This window comes from Tenrec ecaudatus, chromosome 6 (genome assembly GCF_050624435.1).
Source record: "Tenrec ecaudatus isolate mTenEca1 chromosome 6, mTenEca1.hap1, whole genome shotgun sequence".
NCBI classification, from domain to species: Eukaryota; Metazoa; Chordata; class Mammalia; order Afrosoricida; family Tenrecidae; genus Tenrec; species Tenrec ecaudatus.
The window spans coordinates 21871394-21889591 of record NC_134535.1 but is presented as its reverse complement, the minus strand read 5'-3'; the positions used below and the strand labels follow the sequence as shown (position 1 = coordinate 21889591).

General features: G+C 45.5%; 2 protein-coding genes across 6 annotated transcripts in view; both read left to right on the top strand.

Moving 5' to 3' along the window:
- TXNRD1 (thioredoxin reductase 1) overlaps positions 1 to 18198 on the top strand; it is a 115626-nt gene that overhangs the window by 64910 nt on the left and 32518 nt on the right. The window contains exon 1 of one of the 5 annotated variants that reach the window (XM_075551059.1): positions 360 to 480. The exons of the other annotated variants lie outside the window; for them this stretch is intronic. The gene's annotated coding sequence lies outside the window, so the exon portion shown is untranslated. Of the gene's footprint in view, positions 1 to 359; positions 481 to 18198 lie in introns of those variants that run through there. 5 annotated transcript variants of the gene reach the window in all.
- EID3 (EP300 interacting inhibitor of differentiation 3) lies at positions 14187 to 17597 on the top strand. The gene is made up of 2 exons (XM_075551058.1): positions 14187 to 14415; positions 14513 to 17597. The coding sequence occupies exons 1-2, from the start codon at positions 14277 to 14279 to the stop codon at positions 15418 to 15420; spliced, it is 1047 nt and encodes a 348-aa protein (XP_075407173.1). The 5' UTR covers positions 14187 to 14276; the 3' UTR covers positions 15421 to 17597.

Sequence of the window (18198 nt, the reverse complement as noted above, 5' to 3'; positions counted from 1 at the left end):
TCCATAGCCAGGTTCCGTGGGGGAGGCGTTTTGTGGACTGACACTGACACTGCGGGCCTTAAATTGCCGGCGGGGCACGAGGGCGTTTCATTTGAGCCGAGCCGGGCAGTGCCTTGTGGGGTAGCCATGCGGCCTTTTCGGCTCTCGCCGAGACCGGCCCAGTGTGGCATCCCAGCCCAGTGGCTGGCGTGCGCCCGGGTGCTCCGTGGCGCGGCAGGCGCCGGTCCGCCCAGGTGGCCGCGCGTGGCCCGCGGGCACACACACTGGGCAGCCCCGGAAGCCCCGCCCCGCGCCGTTCCCGCCGCAGTTCCCTCCGCGGTCGGCGGGAGGCCAGCCCTCTCAGCCGCCGCTCGCCGCTTTTGTGCCTCGGCGGCCGGGAAGGGCCTGGACGGAGCGCTCGCGGCGTCGGCCCGGGTCCCCGCAGTGCCCTCGGGGTTTGCGAGCCGGCGAGAGAGAGGCGGCCGCGAGCAGACCGTGAAGGTAGGAGACGCACCGTAACGTTTCTTTCACCCGCCGAACCCGGGATTGCGCGCCCGAGGCCCTCGTGGCGGCGGCGGCCTGCCGCTTCAAGCTGCACCCAGGTCCCTGGACGGAGCCCGGGCTTAGCTCGCACAAAGCGACCCCCGCGGGCCAGCGGCGTGGGCGTCCAAGCTGTGAGACCGCGGGTAATCTCAACGGGAACGTGCCCTTTCACCGGATCCCTTGGCGCTCCTTCCCAGCCAGCCTAAATAGCCCTTTTTAGCGGCTGAGTAACGTCCGCATTTGGGTTGTCTAGGCAGCACGTCTTGGGAACCGACTCAAGGACACTTAACAACCACAGGGAAAGGTGGATCTGGAAATTCTTGTCGTTCATCCATTCACCTCTGTCTTGAACTCTGGGCCCTAAAACCCCAGGCTCCACTGAAGAAAGCTCCAGAAGGCCAGGGTGAGGACATTTCCCTCCAGACATCTTTTTTCCTGTTGTTAACCCAGTGCTAACAGTTGGGTGGAGGGAAAGGGGAACAGGAAATCTTTCTTGCTTTTCCAAAGTCTTGGCCTGATGGAAATCCTCCTGGAGGTGGAAAATGGCTGGGAGGCAAGGATTTAAGGCCAGATGAGAGTGATCTTTGCCCCGTATGGTGGTTAGTTAGCAGGTTAGAACGGTTTAGTCCTTATCCTTTGTATATTTGTCATTTCTTCAGAAATGGAACTCATTTACCAACCTTCTTAGCAGTAAACCTCTCTCAAGGCCTTAAAATGGTGTGTGCTTTCAGGAAATTATCAACAACGCATTTCCATCTTTATTTACTACCCTTTCTTGGTTTCCAAGACCATCTTTATTTAACTCTTGAGGAATGAGGGTAGGGAATGGAGCTAGACTTCAAAAACATAGCAAGTGGTTGGGAAATAATGTAAGGTGATAAAAGGAGATTAAGCTTTGTTGGAAATAGCTTGTGTTCCTCAGACCTTTACTTTGCAAGTAAAATGAGATGTTGATACTCCTTTTGCCTGACTGATTCTCTCCACCTGTGTCATACATTTACACTTAAAAGTTACATAGGTATTTGATCTCTATATAATTCTACTGAAGCTCTTGGTTTTAACATCAATGGAAGTAAGAAAAGAATCATCATTTTTATAAGCTTTGGGAACCCACTCTATTAATGTGATAATATGATGTTTTCAGTTCCATATACTCATCATTAATTTCAGCTATTTAATGAAATTTAATACCATGAATGAAAAGCATAGCACTAAGGAATATGTAAGACAAAAATTACATAACTCATCTCTTTTAAGTAATCAGACCACTCTGACATGTCATGTGGTTTATTTGCTTTTTAATGAGTGCTAAGAAATGACAGCAGAGAGACACACAGCAAGGTAAGGACTATGTTGAAGGGCTTGTGGATTTCCAGCCAGTTGTTTCTCACACGTATATTTTAAATCTTTAGGGATCGTCGGACTGTTAGTCCTAAAGTTCATACCTTTAACTTAAAAAAATTTTTTTAAGTAAGGTTAAACCATTTTTTTAGGCTTTACATTTTAATTGCAGCATAAACAAATATGGAAAGGACACTCTTTCAAATACCCTCTTTTCCTTTCTCCTATATTATCCCTTCCCTTTACCCCTATATCCCCTCTCCTCTCAACTAGCCACAGTAAAACCCTACCTTGCTTCCACACACACTGTAAAAGAGGTCATGAGAATCCTGGTGGGAGCGTCTGATGAGCCTAGCTGACTAGCAGAAGGATGAAGACGATACCGTGGAGTCTTCAAAAGTGTAGACCCTCCTGGAGTACTGGTTGCACTTGCATACCTGGGCTTTCCCTGAGGACCTTCTGTTTTCTAAAATGAATAAATAAGTAATCCCCCTTAGGGGATTTCCTGTTGACCCATAGAGTCACTATAAACTGGAGTAAAGCACATTTGTACAGTCGGTACCCTCTTGATACTCAAAACATTTGCTTTCCACTTAAGCCCCTGGCATCAGCTCCTCATATTTTCCCCTCCCTCCCCGCTACCCCTTCCCTCATGAACCCTTGATAATTTATAAATTATTATTTTGTCATATCTTACACTGTCTGACGTCTCCTTTCACCCACTTTTCTATTGTCCATCCCTCAGGGAGGAGGTTCTATGTAGATCTCTGTATTCAGTTCCCCCTTTCCATCCCACCCTCCTGGTGTCATCACTCTCAGCACTGGTCCTGAAGGGATACCTGTCCTGGATTCCCTGTGTTTCCAGTTCCTATCTGTACCAGTGTACATCCTCTGGTCTAGCCAGACTTGTAAGGTAGAATTGAGATCATGATAGTGGGAGGGGGGTGGGAGGAGGAGAAATTTAGAAACTAGAGGAAAGTTGTATGCTTCATCGTTGCTACAATGCATCCTGACTGGCACATCTCCTCCCTGCAACTCTTCCGTAAGGGGATGTCCAGTTGCTTACAAATGGGCTTTGGGTTCCCACCCTGCACTCCCCTCATTCACAATGATATGATTTTTTGTTTTGATGATGCCTGATACCTGATCCCTTCGACACCATGTGATCACACAGGCTGCTGTGCTTCTTCCATGTGGGCTTTGTTGCTTCTGACGGAGCTAGATGGCCGCTTGTTTTCCTTTAAGTCTTTAAGACCCCAGATGCTATATCTTTTGATAGCTAAGCTCCATTAGCTTTCTTCACCACATTTGCTTATGCACCTGCTTTGTCGTCAGTGATCGTATTGGGAAGGTGAGCATCATGGAATTCCAGTTTAATAGAACAAAGTATTCTTGCATTGAGGGAGTACTTGAGTGGAGGCCCAACGTCCATTTGCTACCTTATACAAAACCTATAAATATATGCACATAGATCTATTTCCCCATCCTCATATATAAAATTGTACCAAGTGACAACACAAACCTCTTCTTTGCCCACATTCCTTCCCCCTTTTTGAACATTTTTATTGTGGGTTGGGTCAAAGTTCACAGAGTACATTAGTTTCTTTTTTTTTTCTCAGTTACTGTGTTTTTTTGTTTTTTTTTAAATTTTAACAATTTATTGGGGCTCATACAATTCTTTTCACAGTTCATATATATACATACGTCAATTGTATAAAGCACATCTGTACAGTCTTTGCCCTAATCATTTTTTTCTCTTTTCTTCTTTTACATTTTATTAGGGACTCATACAACTCTTACCACAATCCATACATATACATACATCAATTGTATAAAGCACATCCATACATTCCCTGCCCCAATCATTCTCAAGGCATTTGCTCTCCACTTAAGCCCCTTGCATCAGGTCAGTACATTAGTTTCTTATGCAACCATTTAGATTCGTTTTGTTTCCTGACATTAGCTGCAATCCACTCTTCCACTTCCCCTGCCACCTTTCTTCCCTACTGGGCTTTGTTGAGGGGCAAATGCTGCCCTTTTGGCCTCCTAGCACACATTGTTCTGCAGAGTACTTCCTCTCAGGTGTTTTTGTTCAATTTCTCAGGCCTGCTGTGCATTTAGCTGAAAGGGGAGCTCCAGGGATGAATTTCTTTCCAGCTTAGCAGGTTGTGAGGGTTCTGGTTTCAGGGTTCTCTCCGGTCCCATCAGACCAGTTGTGCCTCTGCCCTTTCACAGTAGTCCCACTAGTCTGAGGGACCCGGGCTTAGACTTTCTGCTGTTGCTCACACATCTGCCAGCCCCCTCCACTCCCCCAGACAATCGCAGGTGTTCCTTCCTTCACGCCAGTTTCTTGTTCGGTGCCATTGAGTTGGTTCTGATTCGTAGCAGCCCTTCGTACAACAGCGTGTGAAACGCTGCGCGGTCTGCACCATTCTCACACCGCTGTTGAAGCCGGTCTTTGCAGCCACCGGGTCGAGGGTCTTCCTCTCTTTCACGGCTCTTCTACCTTACAAGCATGGCGCCCTGTTCCAGGGACCAGTCTCTAACTGATCCCTCAGTGTCCAGACTGCTACTTCCCTTTCCCCAGATCTGGATCCAGATAAATGCTTGCTCATTAGGTTGGCATTCTTTGCCCTCAGGGTCTGGCCCCAACCTACATTTCTGGTTGTCTCCTGTCGGCTCCCTCCTTTACTCTTATCTGGGATTTGAAAGGTCGCAGCTGCACAACATAAAATTTCCCTGCTTTGCTCTGTTCTGTGTTTCAGTTCTCACCTTTTCTTGCACAAACCCATTTTTTCCCCCATCTGCTCAAGGAACAGAGCATTCCTCCCTCCTCTGTTGGTCGACAGCATTTCCAGAAATCCTCGTCTCTGGCAAAGGAGGATCCTGCCAGGGAGAGTTTGGGCTTGCTAGGCTGTATCTGTGCCCATAGCTCTGATTGCGTTGGAGAGACCAGCAGGTAGCGAAGTGAACATGCCTGTTATGACAGCAACCCCAAACTCACTGCCCTCCAGCTTCAGACGGAGTAGAACTGCCTCTGTGGATTTCTGAGCGCATAAAGCTCTCCGAGAGTAGAAAGCCTCATCTTTCTCCTGTGGAATGGCTGCAGCTACCATTTACTGAATGCCTGCCCTAGACTCTCAGGTGCTGTTATACGTTAGATATAACTCTAAAATTATGTTGCTTATATATTCGATAAGGAGCCCTAGTCATGCACTGTAGGTTGCTGCTTGGAAACCCCTTATAGAGTTACTGTGAGTCAATCAAATCTAGCAGATATCTATTGGGTCCCAGCGACCCTTCAGGACAGAGCAGGACTTGCTCCCAAGGGTTTCTGAGACTGTCAGTCTTTTGGGAAGCAGATGGCTTCCTCTTTTTCTGGAAGAGCAACTGTTGGATCTGAACCATAGACTTAGAGGTTAGTACCCCAACACATACCCATGTGTGTCACTTATGGGATGCTGTGATCCTTCGTTGAGGAAATCCTCACACTGCTCCTATGGAGGAGATGGAATTTACCAGTTTTTACTGAGGAGAAATGGAGGCCTTGGAAGTATAATTGATATGCCAGGATTTGCAGCTAGTGAAGAGGCAAAACCAGCATAGGATCCAGGTCTGTGAGCATGCAGAGCCCACATTGTTGGACTCACACTTCTAGCCCTGGTGCTGGGAGGCGTGCCCCATTCCCCTGATGGGATTGCATGCCCCTGGTTCAGGGATGAGCCCTTGTCAGTGCTGATGTTCCTAGCATCATGTTGGCATGTAGCAGGCATCCATTCCCTAGCTGCTTGCTGAATTAAACGGCATTCCTCTGTGCCTGTTAATTGCTCATGCCTACCTGACAGGAATGACGACCCTTTGCCCTCGAGTCATTTGGAACTCACAGCAAGGGCACTGGAGACTTGCCCCATAAGGTTGCCAAGATTGAAAGTTTATACGAAAGCTGACCGGCACATCTTTCTCCTGAGCACTAGCTATCTGGTGGTGTCAAATCATTGCCCTTTCTGCGAGCAGCCATGTGCTCAACCTCTGCACCACCAGAGCTCCTGGTAATGCTCCGTCTTAAAAACGAGGACACCAGAGCTTGAGAGGGTACCCATCTTTCCTGAGGCCATTCTAGTAGCCAGTAGATCAGGATTCGACCCCCAGGGTTGTCGACTTCCACGCGCGTGGTTATTTCGAAAACTCAATTATTTAAGAACCCAGTTCTGCCATCAGCGTCGCAGTCTCCTTTAATACTAAAGAGCCAAGCCCAGCAAAAGCAGTGTGCCCGCACTAACATAACCCTAGGTAACACGGAGACAGAACTGAAGTGACATCTACCGTGCTGCTGCTGAGCCAAATGAAACTAGGGCATGCTTCATCTCCCTTCAGAACTCCTTACCAGGGTGCCACCGTGAGATGACTGCTCTGGGACCAGGAGCAGAGTAGAGAGATAGCTGAAGGTGGGGTGAGTTAGGTCTTGTTGGAGCTTAGGTTTCAAACCTAACTGGTTCCTGTATTTGACTCAAGAGCTTTTAGAAAGCCATTTGTTGCAGGTTAAACTCAACTCAGTTACCACTGAGTCTACTCCGACTCATAGCGACCGACCGTGCAGGACAGAGTAGAAGTGTCCCTGGGGATTCCAAGGCTGTAAATCTTTATGTGAGCAGAAAGCCTCCTTTTTCTCTCGGGGAGCAGCTGGTTGAATTGAGCTGCCAGCTCTGGTTTGCAGCCACCGGTGGTCGTTTGTTGTGGGCTATTCCTGCAGTAAAAATCCCACTGGGACAGAGCAGACCTATAACATGTCACTCAGCCCATCAGCTTTGTATTGAGCGCGCGGGATTGTGGGAAAGAGCGAAAGAATGCTTGGACTGAATTTGAGCTCAGACAAGGACCATGGGAGAAGTAGAAAGAGCAGAGAGGAGGGCCACCCTGCACCCTGGCAGCAACTTCCCAAGGAGAGTAGGGAGGCAGGGAGCTAAATGTCGGGAGTTGCCTGGACTGGTTTTATGACCGCCGGAAGAAGGTGGGCTGTTGAGATCTCTTTGAAGTACCTGTGCACATTCCTTTTCTGGCCCCAGGCTGAGGGAGGTCGAGTAGTTTAACTAGAAGGGCTCTGTGCCATTCCTTCCTTTTGAAAATCATTGTAGGAAATAGACCTATGGTTAGACCTGAGAGAATCACTCCTGCAAGTTGGTTGTTTCTTTAGAGAAGGTACTTTTATTTTTTTTACACTATGGGGAAGGTTCTTTTGGGGAGAAAGCAATACAAACTCTCTGTGTAATTGTTTCTACAGTATGTTACTTTTAGGCGGTTACGAGAGCAGTTCACCTTCCCTGTGCAACAAAAGGCCTTTCTGCCTGATGAGTTTTGTTTTTGTAAGGCAGTAGGGACACTGTGTCGGGGCATGTTAGCTGCCACGGAGTCCGTGGGGACTCCCAGGGACCCCATGTACAGCAGCACAACATTGCATGGTGCTCTACCAGCCTCACCATTGTTCTGTGTGAGCCCACTGTTGGCGCCACTGAGTCAGTCCATCTCTTTAAAAAACACCTGCCTCTTTCCATTGCCCTTCTCCAGATAACATGTCCACAGTATGTCACCCAAAGTCTCGCCATCCTCGCCTCTAAGGAGCATTCTGGCTGTACTGCTTCCTAGACAGATTTGTTTGTTCTTTTGGCAGCAGTCCATGATACTGTCGATATTCTTCACCGACACCTTAATTCAAATGCATCTTTTCTTCTTTGTCCGACTTACACAAGCACATCAGGCGATTGAAAATACAGTGTTGTGGGTCAAGCGCGCCGTAGTTCTCAAAGCAACAGCCTTGCTTTTCAGCACGTTATAGAGGGCTTGTGCCCAGATCTACCCACTGCAATCCGTCGTTTGATTTTTCTTGGCGGGGCTTTCCACGTCTGTAACGAGTTACAGTTTTAAAAACTCACAGGGGTAGTCCTACCTTGTCCTGTAGCAGTGGGTTTCAACTTGGGGGTTGCGACCCCTTTGGGGGGTCGAACGACCCTTTCAAAGGGGTCGCCTGATGCCATAACAGTAGCAAAATGACATTTCTGAAGTAGCGAAAACAATTTTGTGGTTGGGGCGGGGGTGTCACCACAACATGAGGAACTGTATTAAAGGGTTGAGAACCACTGTCCTATAGGGTGTCTGTGAGTCAGGAACCACTCGATGCAGTGAGTTTGAATATTTATTTATTTTTGGTTGATTCTGTGAACAATGATTGTGGATCCAAACAAAATGAAATCCTTGACAATTTCAATCTTTTCTCCATTTATCATGGTGTGACCTATTGATCCAGGTGTGAGGATTTGGGTTTTCTTTACATTGAGTTGTAATACATACTAAAGACTGCAAACCCTTATCTTTACCATCAAGTGCTTCAAGTTCACACCTTAGGCAAGCAAGGTTGTGTCATCTGCATATTTCAGGTGGTTAATAAGCCTTCCTACAAACCTCATGCCACATTCTTCTTCATATAATTCAGCTTACTTGATTTGCTCAGCATACAGATTGTAAAAGCATGGTAGAAGATACAATCCAGACACACCTTTCCTGACTTTAAACCATATTTAGTCCCTTGGTCCATTCTCACAACTGCCTCTTGATTTATGTACAAGTTCCACATGAGCACCATGGAGTGTTCTGGAATTCCCTTTCTTCTAGAGGCTATCAGTAATTTGTTATGAACTCCACAGCCTAATGCGTATGCACAGTCAATAAAACACGTGTAAATGTCCTTTTACTATTCTCTGCTTTCAGCCCCAATCTTTCTCATATCAGTAATGATATCCCTTGTTCCTTTTGAATCCGCCCGGAACCTGTGGCAGCTCCTTGCCAGTGTACTGCCGAAACTGTTAATGAATGATCTTCAGCAAAGTTTTACTTGCATGTGGTATCAATTCTATTGTATACTTTGAACATGTTGTTCGGTGACCTTTCTTAGAGTCAGTTGGCCGAAAAGCTGTCTTCCAAATTTCCTGGCAAAGACAAGTGAGTGAGTGCTTTATCCGATTGTTGAAACACTCCAGTTGGTATTCCATCAATTCCTGGAGCTTTATTTTTGGCTAATGCCTTTAGTGAGCTTGAACTTTCTTCAGCACCATTGGTTCTGCTCATATCCACCTCTTGAAATGGTGGAATGTCAACGAGTTCTTTGTGGTACGGTGACTATTCTTTGGATGTTTCCAGCATCGTTCTTTATTTTGCCAAAGAATCTTTCAGTTTTGTAACTCTAGGCTTAATTTTTTTCTTGAGTTCTTTCAGTTTAAGATATGCTGAGCATATTTTACCTTTTTGGTTTTTTAACTCTAGATCTCTTTACATTGAATTATGGTATTTTATTTTATCTTCTTGAGCTGCCTTTGAAATTTTCTGTTCAGCTTTGACTTCATGTCTTCCATTTGCTTTAGCTACTTTACAATTAAGAGCATCTTTCAGGCTCTTCTGACATCCACTTTAAACTTTTCTTTCCTGTCTTTTTACAGACCTCTTTCTTTATTTGTTTGTTTTGCTTTTTTCATGTATGCTGTTCTTGATGTCTTTCCATAGCACATCAAGTCATCTGTCATTGGTGTTCAGTTCATGAAATCTGACTTTGAGATGTGCCTGGAATTTGGGTGGCATGGAGTCAAGGTCCCTTGTTGGCTCCCATGGACTTAAGTTTCTTTTGTTTCAGCTAGAACTTACATATGAACCATTGGAGGTTTTACAGTCAGTCCCTGGCCTGGGTTTAGCTGTTACTGAGCAGCTCCATCGTCTATTCTCACAGAGATAGTGAGTTTGACTTCTGTGTATTAATCTGGCGAAGTCCATGTATATATTCACTATTTGTGTTGTTAGGTATTAAGTTGTTGGTCTTGCTAAATTCTATCCTGTAATCTCCAGCTTCCTTTCTATCACCAGACCCTATTTTCCAACTATTCCTTCCTGTTTGTTTCCAACTTTCATATTCCAATCACCAGTAGTTACTAGTGCACCTTGATTGCATGTGTGATCAATTTCAGACTGAAGATGTTGAATTATTCAGGTTTTTTGTCAATACCTTTAGTGGTTAGTGCATAAGTTTGAATAATAGTTGTATTGCAGACAACATTGTACTTCTAGACAGATCTTAAAATGTCCTTTTTTGACAATAAATGCAACACCATTTCTTTGTGTCATTCATACCCTAGTAAATCATATGATTTTCTGATTGAAAATGGCCAAGACCACTTCATTTCAGCTCACTAATGCCTAAGATAACTATTTTGATGCATTCCATTTCATTTTTTATGACTTCCATTTTTCCTAGATTCATACTTCATCCATTCCAAGTTTCCATTATTAGTAGGTTTTGGTAGCCTGTTTCTTATCCTTTTGAGTTGTCCGCATCAGCTAGTAAAGGGCCCAAAGGCTCACTCCCACAGGTGTTATTTTCTGCTTGGAGAAGGCAGCTCTTCCTCAGGCATGTGATGGCCATCTGACCTGAGAGCCTCTGACCTTGTTCTGCTTCTGTTCATTAGACCTTGAGTTTCCCACAGTCTCTTGACGCTGTGCTTGAGGTTTTCAGCATCCACTTCCTCTGCAGTGAGCAAGCCTGTGCCTTCTTCCTAGTACGTAGTCGGAAAGCTCCACTGCAACTGGTTCCCTGTGGGTGACCCTGCTGGTATTTGAAAACCAGTGACATCGCTTCCAGCATCACAGCAACACAGAAGCCCGGACAGTACGACAAGGTGACTGACGAGCATGTGTAGGTGCCAGAGGTTAACTGAGATAGATAAGTATGCCAGAAAGTCAGTGCACACGAATGAATACCGAAAGAGAACATGGCTGAACGGAGCGGATAAAGCAGACTGTCAAGGAAATAAAAATAGTGGTGGTGTAGAGGACTGAGCTGCTCAGTGATTTAAAGACTCGGAAGCATAGACTTGCCATTCTTTAAATGATGGGGGTGGGGAGTGGAGTTGATCATTGGATTTGAGATGGTTTCTTTTGTAGCCACATCTAAAACCCGGTGCCAAAGGCACAGGACAGAATAAATATCATTTGGACTTTGAGGTTCACCTAAGTTCTCGGGGTCAGGAACCTAGCATAAAGGGACTCCCGCCCCGGAAATCACAGCTTCGTAATAAGATGTTTGTCTGGCTGTGTGTGCTCTGTTCCATGGCCCCAAGCACATTGTGTGGGCTGTTATCTCCTGAGAAATCCCTGTAAATTATATTACTAATACTTTCTCAGGTATGCTGGGAGAATTAATTTCTTTTTCTAAAGTATTTTGAAATCCAGAGATGAAAGGCTCCATTTGGAACACCTTAGGGCCTGCCTATTATTCTTCTGCCAAGCCACAGAAAGTAGAACAGCTGTGCGGGGAAACTTGAGGAGTCTTTTGGAGGTTTTTTCCTTAGTAAATTGCTTTTATTGCACTTCAAGTGGACATCAAAAGGATGGACCTGTCAACTCCCAAGAATCTGGTCAACAAAGAGTAAATATTTTGGTTTGACGGTGTTGGGAGTCAGCCTAAGATTTAAAACAGATGGAAACATTATTTTATAATTTACCAGATATACTGGAGTAGGGCTCTTTAATGGTCCTGGCTTCCAACTTTGTTCATCTTTGTTTTTTCTTTATTCTTTTGTTTTTTGAAAAGCAAACGGATTTTACTTCCCACCTTTATTAAAGGTGTCAGCCTAACTTTTGTTCCAGTATGACCTCATTCAGACCTCCAGTGTTCTGGAGAGACCGTTTTATTAAGCCTTAAAAGCCCGCCCACTGCCATCAAATTGGTTCTGACTCCTAGCACCCCTATATAGGGTTTTCTGAGGCTATTAATTTTATAGGAGCAGGCAGTTTCATTTTGCTCCCATGACAGGGCTAGTGGGTTTGAACTGCCGACCTTGAGGTTAGTAATCCAGTGCTTATCCGACAGGACCACCAGGGCTCCTTTTATTAAACAGTAAACATTAAAAGATAGTCATCTGCATGTGGGAAACAGCAGCATGTACCCAGCATGGAGGCCGGTGGTCTCTCCTGAATCCAAGCTTGGTATTCATTATATTGGAGTGAACAAAGAAATTTATTCTAAGGTCATGGTTGGCAGGCTGGCTCATCTCTGTAGCAGCTGGTCACTACTGAAGTAAAAGGAACAGGATTGGGATTATCTACATAATTATAGGTCAAAAGGTCACCGGTTCTGGGGTTTTAATACCCTATTTGGTGGTCAGGTATGAATTATGATCGAGCCACTTAGAATCATCATCAAAAAGTAGTTTATAATCCCAGGACCCCAACCTTAACCTTGTTACGTAACATCCACCTGACTGTCTGTACTGGCTAAGTCAATTAAGGCTGCCCAGAGTTTCCCTGGTCCTTGTGTTAGCCTTGTGCTTTCCACTACACTGTGCCAGGACAAGTTGCCCGTGGTGGGCTTGCCCAGACTGATGTAAACACAGCCTTGTTATTGCCATAATGTTAAGAACTCCAATGAGTGTGAAATTATGGCAAGATGCAAAATGGAGTGGGGGCTGTTTTAGATCTTACCCTTCCACACGCCCCAGGGATTTAGAAGTTAAGCTCTTGTACAAACAGACTTCTAGGAGGTGTTGGAACCAAGTTTTTAATTGACATTCATTTGTTCAGTTAGTGCTTGAGAGCATCCACGTGAAAACAGCTGCGCTTGGAACGTTTAAAACTAAGCCCTTGCTTTTGAGAAGCTAACACTGCAAGAAGTGATGTTCACACTTGGGTGCGCGCTCGCGCACACACACACACACACACGGAAGTGATCTCCACCAAGGCTTATGTTTCTTCCTGACTTACACCTACATAAATAAATAATTATGGACAAATAGAGGTGCCATAGGGATCTGGCAATAATCTAATACCATGTTTTGCTGTCTGTGTAATTGGCAAGACATTTTGTGCTGATAACCAAAGAAAAAGGAACTAGCCTAGATGCCCATTTACTCTGTTGTTCCTTGAAGCCTGCTCGTGACTGTGCAGCGTGGTTCACCTGTTTGGAGGGCAGCTTTACAGCTCTGACCAACCAGGTGACTTCTCCACTGCGTAGCAGTTACCCAGCTTACAGCTTCCCTTTTGTACTGGTATAACAGTTAGTGCTTAAATCATCCTAGCTTGATCGCCCATTGTTATTGAGTGTGGTGGAGGCGATACCATAAATTCGGGAGCAGAACTGCACCAAAGGGTTTCCTGGGCTGCCATCTGGATGGCGGGGAGTCCTGGCCGGTGCACTGTTGAGTGCTCCACTGTCCACCAGCTGTTCCCAGGAACAAAGCTATGGGAGTCTGCCTTGGGACCTTGTGGGAGTCTGGACTATAGGGTTGGAAGCAACTCCATTGTGACAGCAAATCGCTAGGTCTGTTTCCCTTGGAGCCTAGGGGGTGGAGTGGTTCCGAGCTGGGCTGCAAACCCCATGAGTGGCAGTTGGAAACCAGCAGCTCTGTGGAAGAAAGACTGGACTTTCTACTGCCATCAGCAGTTACTGTCAGAAGCCCCCAGGGATCAGTTGGTTTGTATTTTTTGGTCTTCACCCCCCGTAACTAGTGGGTTTCAAATGTTCACCTTTTGTGTTAGCAGCCCAGTGCTTAACCGTTTTCCCAAAAGCCCGTAGCTGTTTAGCAGAGGGTTCTGCCTTATGCTAGTCTTTTGCCTTGGGTGGTGAACCAAAGATCACTTGTAAAATCTCCCGTCTGCTATTCACACAGGACAAGTGGACACCGCCCTTTACCCGCTTCTTAGAGCTTCCAGATGGGTAGGGTTTGAGATTGGGGTTTGGCTTTTGAAGGCCTGTTCTTAAGTTCATTAGCAAAAAAAAAAAAAGAAGTTCATTAGCTCCATTTATATGGTTATGTCCCTTCCAAGCTAATAAACCCTGACTCCCCATCACCTTACAAATGACCCTGAGAGTTGTGCTGCCCAAGCAATTGATAATGTTTTAGGCTCGTTCCTTAAAAACAAAACCAAACCTACTTTTTTCCATTAAGTAAGGGACCTAAAATACAACTTAAAAACAAATCAACAAACTTTTAATCATAGTATTAAGAAAAACAAGGGACATCCTGACTGCAATGCTTCACAGCGACAGTTTAGAACTTGTGGTCCATCAGGCCCGCCCCCTGTCCCCCCAGTTTTGCCCTAAAAAGGCTCAAAAGTGTACCTTATGTGGGTTATTATTACACTGAGTAAATGCTGAGACACAAGGCGTCCCCTGAGAAGGTAGTCAAACGTGTGATTGGTCCCCTCTGTGAGGTGGGTGGGCCTGCGAGGCTACCGGGACGGGGGCTGCGTCTGCGCATGCGCCCGTCCAGGTGGGCGGGGCGCTGACGTCAATTGCTACAGTGGCCGAGCGGGGTGGGGGCAGGCCGGACGGTTAGTGCTCCGTGCGCCGCTGAGACCTCAGGCCGCCTCGTCAGCGGTCGATGCCGGCTCTGGCTCTGGCTCTGGCGCTCGCGTCGTCGTCGTCGTCGTCACGGCTGATGGCTGACATGCCCGGTGGAAAGTGCACCCTGAGGAGAGGCAGAGAGAAGAGAAAGAAGCGAGTCCTGAGGATCCCCCTCAGTGAGTATCCCCCAGCGAGCGGAGGAGGAGGAGCCCCGGAAGATGAGGTGCTGGGGGCGGGGCGGTGGCGAGGGAGCCTGAGCTGTCCCTCTCGTAGACCTGCAGGTGGACGAGGAGAAGTGCCGGCACATCCGGAAGCAGTACCGCCGGCTCATGCACACGGTGCAGGAGCAGCGCGAGGACATCGTGAACACGGCCAGCGAGCTGCTCACCGAGGCCCTGCAGGAAGCCGACGCGCTCTTCGACGGCGTGAGCCGCACGCGAGAGGCCGCCCTGGACGCCCAGTTCCTCGTCCTGGCGTCCGACGTGGGTAAAGAGAAGGCCCACCAGCTGAACGCCGACATGTGCTTTTTCAACCTGGCTGCCTTCCGGGGCTTGTTGTTTGTGTTCGCGGGCCTCAGCGGGCTGGAAGAGACCAGGTCCGACCTGGGCCAGTGTGAGGACCGCCTGGCGCGCGCCTTCTGGGAGCAAGTCCACCGCAAAGCCACCCCCTGGATGCTGCAAGCCGAAACCTTCCACTTTGTTTTCGGCTCTTTCAGCGCCGAGCCCTCGGCCCGCAAGCCACGCCAGCGGAAGCGAGTTCAGAGACTAGACCAAGTACACAGAGACATGCCCACGAAGCTGAGGGCGGTGGACCTGGGCAATGACCAAGTGACCACCGAGAAGGAAGTAGAGAGGATCCTGGGGTTGCTGCAGACCTACTTCCGACAGTATCCCGATACGCCTGTGCCCTATTTTGAGTTTGTGGTTGATCCCAACTCTTTTTCTCGCACTGTGGAGAATATATTTTATGTTTCTTTCATCATAAGGGACGGTTTTGCAAGAATAAGGCTTGACCAAGACAGGTTGCCAATACTCGAGCCAATTAATATGAATCAAATGGAGGAGGAACACGATCCTGGTTATCATGGCAGGAAGCAAGGAGTCATCTCTCTGAGTTTACAGGACTGGAAAAATATTGTGGCAACTTTTGAAATTTCAGAGGCAATGATCACAAGCTCATAGTAAAGCTTTTTGTTCTTAGAATGGGTACATTTTGTGGTTTTTCTAAAGTATCCCAAAATGATGAGTAAAATCCAAACAAGCACATGTATGTCTCTTGTGAGAGAAGGAAAAAATATATAAAAAAATCCCAACAACTGTTTTCAAGAACATCAGAAATTGTTTTACTATGTGGTATATTTTCCTTAATTCATGAAGTTGTGATCTGGAGTGGTCTGTTCTGAGTTTCATAGTTATCTGTTGCTGGGAGCTGATAGGAACATAAAGGCTCCTATGCAGGTTGGGCGGAAAGGGAGTAAGAAAAATGGTTAGTCTAGACATGAGCAGGCCTGTATCTGCAGTTTAAAAATACAATAAAATTTTAAAATGGGCTTCATTATAGCAAAGATTTGGTATCCCAATTCTAAACATATTTCCACGTATCATGGAGTGAAAGTGTCTATATTCAAGTATTGGTATATCAGAGCACTAAGTGTGTTAAGAAATGACAAAATCATCTAGCATCCAGCTAGAGGCTTTATCTCCTTTGTTAAGTACTTTCTCTGCTTTTATGTTCTCTGGCTCTGCTTAGCTTTTTATTTGTAATTTCTGTCGGTACATAGTGTGCCATCCTGAACCAGTGATATCCATCATGTGAGAAACCATGAACATTTGTCCCAGTTGTATTCTGCATTTCTTATAATAGGTCTTTACCTGTGTGGGAGACAATATGAGTAAATCTCTTGTTTAAATAAAAATAAGTGGTCAATTTATCCCAATGTTCTTTAATGGGTATAGATTTGTTACTTGCACATTAAGAATCTAAATTACAACCTTTTTGGAAATTATTGTTGAAAATAGAGGTCATTATAAGAACAGTTTAAAGGTTCAGTGACCATACCCATAAGCTGCTTTTCTGGATCCCAGTGAGAGCCCAATCCTTGGTGGTTATGGAATTTTGCTATTAATCTATTTTATTTGGCAAGTGGATAAGTATCTGCAAACAGGAGGAGCTGTGACCTTTGGATAATACTGCACTAGTTCCACGGTGGTAAAAGGAAGGACTAAGCATGACCCCAAGGTTGGGGATGGAATTTTACGCATGTGTGAGGGAAGCATCCTAACCAGAAGTAGTGGGGATTTTTAGCTGAAACAGCTTTCAGTTATTTTCTAGAGTACTGATTCCTTCCCCTTCCTTTGTGAAGGGGTGCTAATCCTTGCCGGTATCTCACCCTTTGATTTAGTGGTCAGCTTTGACTGCACTGGCCTTACATTAGCATGTCTGCCAACCAAGTTTCTTGGGCTTTCCAGCAAAGGAAAGGGATTTCTTTGTTGGTAGAAAATGATGACCCTGGCTTATTTCATACTTTCCGCCAGATATTCCTATTTGGTGCCTTAGCTTTGCTTCTAGGAGTTTTCACACTTAACGATGATCAAAATATTAGTTGAGAATGTGATGGTATTGGGGTTGATAATTTTGGGGGCCTGAAGAGTTTGTTGTTGTTATAACATGAATTGTCTCATCATTTTGAAATATAAGTGACTATTTTGATGAGGGAAAAAAAGAATTAGCCAGTGGAGAAGCAGAAGTTTGACTAGGTAAGAGATCTGGTATGAGCTAAACTCTAAATCTATTGGTTTCGCGTTATAATACAGTAGCTTAAATTTTGCAGGTTTCATAAAAGACATTGAAGCTTAGAATAATACAGACTTTTAAAATGAGACCTACATTATATGAATAATACCTGTTTCAACTTGCAGTAAGTAGAACTTCATTTAGAAAATTTATGTGACAAGTACTTTGGCATGTCAGCTAATGACTGTAGTATAGTGGAAAAAGTAGACAATTAGTAATCATACAGATCTAGATATTTCATTCTTGGGTCATGACAAATTACTTAATCTCTATGGGCCCCTATATTGTCTTTTATATGAAATGAGGATGACATCTGTGTAGAAGACTTTGTTGAGAAGACTAAATGGGATCATGTAAATCATTTAGCACTGCATCGGGCTCATGATCACTCATGGTTGCAGCTTAATAGTGACTCAAAGTTCCTCTTGCTTTTCTCAATCTCACCTTGCGTTTGTTCTTGGGAAATCCACTTTGAAGTGCTTGGTAAAGACATTTCATTAACTGAAAATACTTTGTGTGCCCACTGCCATACACCTTGGGAATAAAGTGATAGAAAGTTGCCCGTTTCTCGTGGAATTTATACATGAGAAGCTAGGGGTGGTGTGATAAGGGATATGGGTGGTTAAATTCGCTGGCCACTGGGAGAAAGATACTGCAATCTGTTTCTATACAGGTGGTTATCCTTGGAAACCTTATGCAACAGATCTCCCCTGTCCTATTGCGTGACTATGAGTGACTGTGAGCCAGCCAGTGGTGTGTGTGTGTGGGGAGGGGGGTTCCTACTGCAGCTCTAACACATATAATGCTTTAAAATAATGCTGTTCCAGTTAGAGGTCTGGCAATCCAAGATCTGGCTCCCAGAGGCTCTGGTTCCTTCTCTGTTCAGCTTCTGGAGCCTGCCAGCTTTCCTTGCCTTGTGACATTATTTCTCACACCAATGCAATCACTTGCTTTCTTCCATCTCTTACCATTGTAATAAAATCTCCCTGTGAGTCCCTCAACTTAAAACTCACGGTAACATTGAGCCCGCTAGGATGATCATACAAAATAACCTTCCCCTAGTAAAATCCTTAATCTGCAAAGTGCCTTTTACTGGGATAGTTAACAATCACAGATTTTGGAGATGGTGGGCTTCTATCTACTCGTTAGAGTAATTTTTCAGCCTG

Bases quoted from the DNA above. Each gene is read 5' to 3' on its own strand.
- EID3 (XM_075551058.1), top strand. From the start codon at position 14,277: ATGCCGGCTCTGGCTCTGGCTCTGGCGCTCGCGTCGTCGTCGTCGTCG. The intron at 14,416-14,512 runs GTGAGTATCCCC...TCCCTCTCGTAG, and splicing joins AGTCCTGAGGATCCCCCTCA to ACCTGCAGGTGGACGAGGAG.